At 46.0% G+C, this 5,634-nt stretch overlaps 1 protein-coding gene across 1 annotated transcript; it reads right to left on the bottom strand.

The window, feature by feature from the left end:
• Nucleotides 1-325: 325 nt before the first annotated feature.
• Nucleotides 326-5,282, bottom strand: LOC120028173 (choline-phosphate cytidylyltransferase B-like). Its single transcript, XM_038973377.1, has 8 exons — nt 5,188-5,282; nt 3,398-3,497; nt 3,063-3,179; nt 2,706-2,857; nt 2,114-2,192; nt 1,614-1,756; nt 723-911; nt 326-541 (listed from the first exon to the last, which is right to left on the bottom strand). Exons 1-8 carry the CDS (start codon nt 5,224-5,226, stop codon nt 326-328), a joined length of 1,035 nt encoding a protein of 344 aa, XP_038829305.1. The 5' UTR covers nt 5,227-5,282.
• Nucleotides 5,283-5,634: the final 352 nt, after the last annotated feature.

The raw sequence follows: 5,634 nt of genomic DNA, 5'->3' as shown, positions 1-5,634 counted from the left end.
GTCAGTCGCATCATCTTCTGTTCTCTATACTCCTGTCTGCTTCGTTACCCAGGCAACAGAGACTGATGGCTTCTTCGTGCTACAGCACTACACTACATTTCCCATGACTCCCTTCTGTCTTGCATATCTACAACTTCCTTCAGCATCCAGTCATTGCTGCCAGTGTGTGGAAGGGGATGTCGGGGAGAGAGAGCGAGAGAATGTGTGTGCGTGACAGCACCTTTCAGGCAGTAAGTGAGTGTGTGGTCTTAGGTGTGTGTGTATGCATGGCATCAGTTGTTAGGTGTGTGTGTGGTGTCAAGTGTCTGTTCCACAGTCCAGGCTCCTACTTCTCGTTCTCATCTTCTTCACTCATGCTACTGAAAGAGGCGGAAGCCCCTTTGGGTGAGGAAGGGGAGGCTGGTCGGGGGTGAAGCCAGCGCGAGGGGGGAGACGGGGAACGAGACAAAGACAGTTGCCGGGGGGGACTGTTACTAGGCGACCCGTGGGGTGATAGGGCGTAGGAGATCATCCGACCACTACGCTCACTAAACACCTGTTTCTGTTAAGGTAAGGAGAGAGAGAGGTTTGTGAGAGAACTATCACTTCAAAGACTAGGCTAGACGTAGAAGCTAAACACAGTTTAGGTTCATAGATCAGATTTGCAAACAAAGAAGTGAAATGTCAGATGAGTGATTGAAATATGTCCATGAGTGGAGCATTAGAGGCAGGCTTTAGCTTACCCATGTTCCATCTGGTCCAAACAGTTCCAGGAAGTTACCGATGAACTCCCGTGATTTCTCCTCCCACTTCTGTATGAGGTCATGGCTCTTCTCCTCCACGCGGTAGACAAAGTGTTTACTCTTCTCCTCCACCGTTTTCACTTTCTCCTTCATACGGTCCACCTGGTTCTGCAGGCGGTACTTCTTCTCCTGAGGTTGTAAAAAGGTTGTAGGAATGTAACTGACATACAGGTAACTGCCAAAATAAAGGAAATACCAACATAGTGTCTTAAAAGGGCATTGGGCCACCACAGAACAGCTGCAATGCGTCTTGGCATATATTCTATAAGTGTCTGGAACTCTATTGGAGGGATGTGACACCATTGTTCCATGAGAAGTTCCATCATTTGGTGTTTTGTTGATGGTGGTGGAAAACGTTGTCTCAGGCGCCGCTCCAGAAGCTCCCATAAGTGTTCAGTTGGGTTGAGAGCTGGTGACCGACGGCCATGGCATATTGTGAAACATCAGCAAGTTGAGCAGTCTTCGTCTCTGAAGCTCCAGCCAAACTTGCCCCAACAATCCCCCCTCTTTCGAAGTCACTGAGATCTCTTCTTCTAGCCATGGTAGCTAAAATAATGGGCAACTGTGCCTGCTCAGCATTTTTATACATGACCCTAAGAATGATAGGATGTTAATTCCACACCTGTGTGCAAGCACCTGCTTTCAATATACTTTGTGTCCCTCATTAACTCAGGTGTTTCCGTTATTTTGTCAGTTACCTGTATGTGTCTCTCAACAAATACAGACAGAACATACTGTATGTCTGTGTGTGTGTTCGTTGAAAGACATCAGTTATGTTCCCAGTGTACGGAGTACACACACGTTATTTTTAAGGTAGACACACACACTTACGTTGATGAAGCTGACATTGAGCTCTTTAGCGGTGTAGCCCCGCTGTAGATTGCGTCTAGCGTAGAGGTCGTAGTCTCGAACGATACGAGTGATCAGGTCAGAGGTCGAGATACCCTCTGTCCGCTGAGTTGGCACGAACATGCCTGGAACACACACACACACATAAATACCCACACATTATAAATACACACATTATACAAACACAAATACACACATTATATATTAGAAATACACACAAGGAGAAACATGAGCACAAACACACACACACACTATAAATACACACACATGGACGAACATGAACACACACATACACACACATACTATAAATACATAAATACACACACATACAATAAATACACGCACATGAACACACACACATTATAAATACATATGGACGAACATGAACACACACACACACACACACATTATAAACACGCACACAGGAACACATACACTAATCATAAATACAGCTTCACACACACACACACACACACACTCACCTGCCTCCTTGATGTGTTTGTAGACGTCCTCAGTTCCTGCTGAGGAGTATGGGATATCGTCATGAGCCACAAAATCGATCTGAGAAACAATCAGAACACAAGACAAGAATCTATACACAATCTCTATACAGTCTATACATAATATATACCCCATCTCTACACAGTCTCTACACAGTCTACACACAATATATACCCCATCTCCACACAGTCTACACACAATATATACCCCATCTCCACACAGTCTACACACAATATATACCCCATCTCCACACAGTCTCTACACAGTCTACACACAATATATACCCCATCTCTACACCGTCTACACAGAGTCTACACACACAATATATACCCCATCTCTACACAGTCTACACACAATATATACCCAGTCTCTATAAAGTCTATACACAGTCTATAAACAATAAATATACAGTGTCTACACACAGCACGGGAGAAACAAAATGAAAACACATTCAGATAAACTGACACACAGAAAAGAGACATGCTTGCATGCATCATACATAGTCTCTACACACACATATACACACATAAACACACAGAGAGCCTTGATGGGAATAGACAAACACACACACACCTTGTGCTTTTCCAGGAAGTCCTGTGTTAGCGTCCATGGTGCATCTCGGACCACTTCGTCGACATAGCGACAGTGTCTCAGAGCCTCGTACCTCTCATCCTCCGTCATCACAGTGAAACCCTTATACTTATGGGTCAGCTCATCACTACACACTGACACACACACACACACACACACACACACACACACACAGACAAACAAACATACACAAACAAACACACACACAAACAGTCACAAAGGTACAAAGAAACAGATAGCAAAACATGTATGAGTTATTCATACTAAGAGTCATTATATCCACATGTGTATGAATGTGTGTGTTTGTGTACATATCTGCATGTGTGTGTGTGTGCATACCTCCCACTATGAGGTATGCATTGGGGAAGAGGTTCTTGGCCTGCATCAGAGCTCTGGCATGGCCGGAGTGGAACAAATCAAATATCCCATCTGCATATACACGCACTGGACGGTCTACTGTAGAGGACAGACACACAGTGTACATCTAACACATACCTTCTCCTCTCCTCTCCTGATGATGTTGTAAGTGAATGTCAGGAGGAGAGGATGCGGAAAAGAAGAAGAGATGGCTATGAGGGAAGATGCTGAGGATGGTAGGAAGAGAGGATGAGAGGAGGAATAGTGAGAGAAGAGTGATGAGAGGGGGGCGTAACAGAGGACGAGAGGAGGTATACCTGGGGTCCCTCTGCGGGCTTGAGCAATGGAGAGTCTCTCATGAGGGGCGCGACACTCACAGCTGGTGTCCTTAGCAAAGAGAGCAGGCTCAGTCAGCATCTGAGAGAGGGAGGAGAGAGAGATTTAACTGTTAAGTGCTTTTTGTTCAGTATAATAGTGCTAACATCAGCATATTAGAACAGCACATGCATCAAATTCAAACCCCTACAAAACTCTCACTCCTCTCAACAAACCAAAAATGGTATGGAGTCTCAGACACATGATAGGTGAAGTGTGTTAAGGAGGGGAAGAAAAGGAGGGAAATAATGTGATAAAACCTGAAAAAAATGTAATTTGAGAGGGGGGTGAAGAGAGGAACAGGGGATACAGGGAAGGATAGTGACCGATAAAGAGAGGAGAGAAGGAAAGCGATGGAGGAGAGAAGGAAAGTTGAATGACATTCATGTCCCCTTCTTGATAGTCATCCCCTGTTTCTCTCCGGCATAATTCCAGTAATTACATTATTGATCAGGCCTGATATCTATTCTCTATCACAACTATTGATTACATGATGAGGGAACGAGCAGCACCCAGTGCTATTGATCTGCTACTGGCTAAAATGGAACTTCATCCCTCCCTCTACCAACACCTCATTTTCCATCTTTCTCTAGGGGGGAGAGAAAGAGGAATTGGAACATGCATGACTTTCTGTCCCCAGTAACTTCATGGATCCACTCCCAAACACACGAGAGAACTGAGAGACATACTGGAGACTATATGTTACCCTGGGAGACTAGATCTCATTCACAAAGCGAGAGAGAGAGAGTGAAGGTGCAACTGAACAGTAACCATGATCACAAAACACACAGCAGTCTCCTCTAGAGGGCAACATAGAAACCATGGTTTCTTGATTTCTAGGGATAATGGGATCTTAGATTGTTCATATTAATACCTTTGTCTACATTTGTCATCCATAACACTGAATATTTAAAGGTAATTCCACCTCTACATATTCCATTTGGATAAGGGATGAGGAAGAACAGAAAGGAGGTGGAGATGATCATAACATCATCAGATGGTCTTGGCTAGCAACCGTCTTGTGAGCTCCCATCCCCATAGTAACAGATCGGACAGAACAGAACAGTGAGGAGGACGCACTGAGGTAACGTTTCTCCCACAATCCACTGCAAGGTGAGAAGGGGGAGGAGCCCAGTGTGGACAAAGGGCAGGCGGTTGCCTCGAACGATCGACAGATCAGAGTGACCGCAGCGAATGTGCTCACTAAAGCCCTGAAACTGGCACAAGCAGGCAACATCTGGTCTAAGAAGGATTAACTAAGAAAAAAACACACACTAAAAACCTCAACTAAAAAATCAACCACAACACTGTGATGGTAGCACACAGGAGGAAAGAAAGAGAGGGAGAGGCACAGGGATGTGGGAATAGGGAGGAGGATATGATGAAGAGAAGGAGAGAGACACAAAGAATAAAAGGGAATAAAGACAGAGAGAAAGATAGAAAGAGAGACTGAATGGAGCTGGCATGGAGCTAGCATCGCCCCTCTGTATCCTTGCGCTTTCGTGTCCTCATCAGGAGATCTATGCCAGGCTGCCTATGCCCACACATACATACACCCCTGCCAATACTGCGAAACACGCCCAACCCCCCATCCTCCACACAGACACACACACAGTCCATTCAGCACTCAGAGCATCCCGCAAAGACACACATAGACAGTGGATCTGTTTCATAACAAGAAGACTAGCCAGCCTCTCCCTCTTTCTCTCCTTCACACACAAACACACCCTACCGTGCGCGGCTGGGGGCAGGTGTGCTCGAGCTCCTCCATGTTTCCCCTAAAGGCTCATGGGATACGGCGGCTGAACCCCCTGTCTGTGACTCAGCATCAGTGAGATGATCCCTCTCTCTCTATTTCTCTCTACCGCCCTCTCTTCCTCCCCCTCCCTCTTCACTTCCCTCTGTATCCCCACCCACTCTGCCCTCTTCTCTCCCTCCCTCTATTCCACCTCTTCCATCCCTTTCTCCTCCCCCTCTCCTCCTCTCTTTGGCAGAGTGATCTCTCACTCACAGACCAGCAGCCAAGCGCCTCCAAACTCAAGCCATGGCGACGACAAATATGTGAGAGAGCTCCAATCAGTGCACAGATCCCACTGTATCATTTGCATGGAGGACAAGGATTGGCTGAGCTGGCTAGGACCATCAGTGAAGGACGGCATTGAGCATCAGTGTCTATCTA

Source organism: Salvelinus namaycush, chromosome 33, assembly GCF_016432855.1.
Source record: "Salvelinus namaycush isolate Seneca chromosome 33, SaNama_1.0, whole genome shotgun sequence".
NCBI lineage: Eukaryota > Metazoa > Chordata > Actinopteri > Salmoniformes > Salmonidae > Salvelinus > Salvelinus namaycush.
Note: the sequence above shows the minus strand (reverse complement) of the source record. Positions and strands in the feature narration are given on the sequence as shown.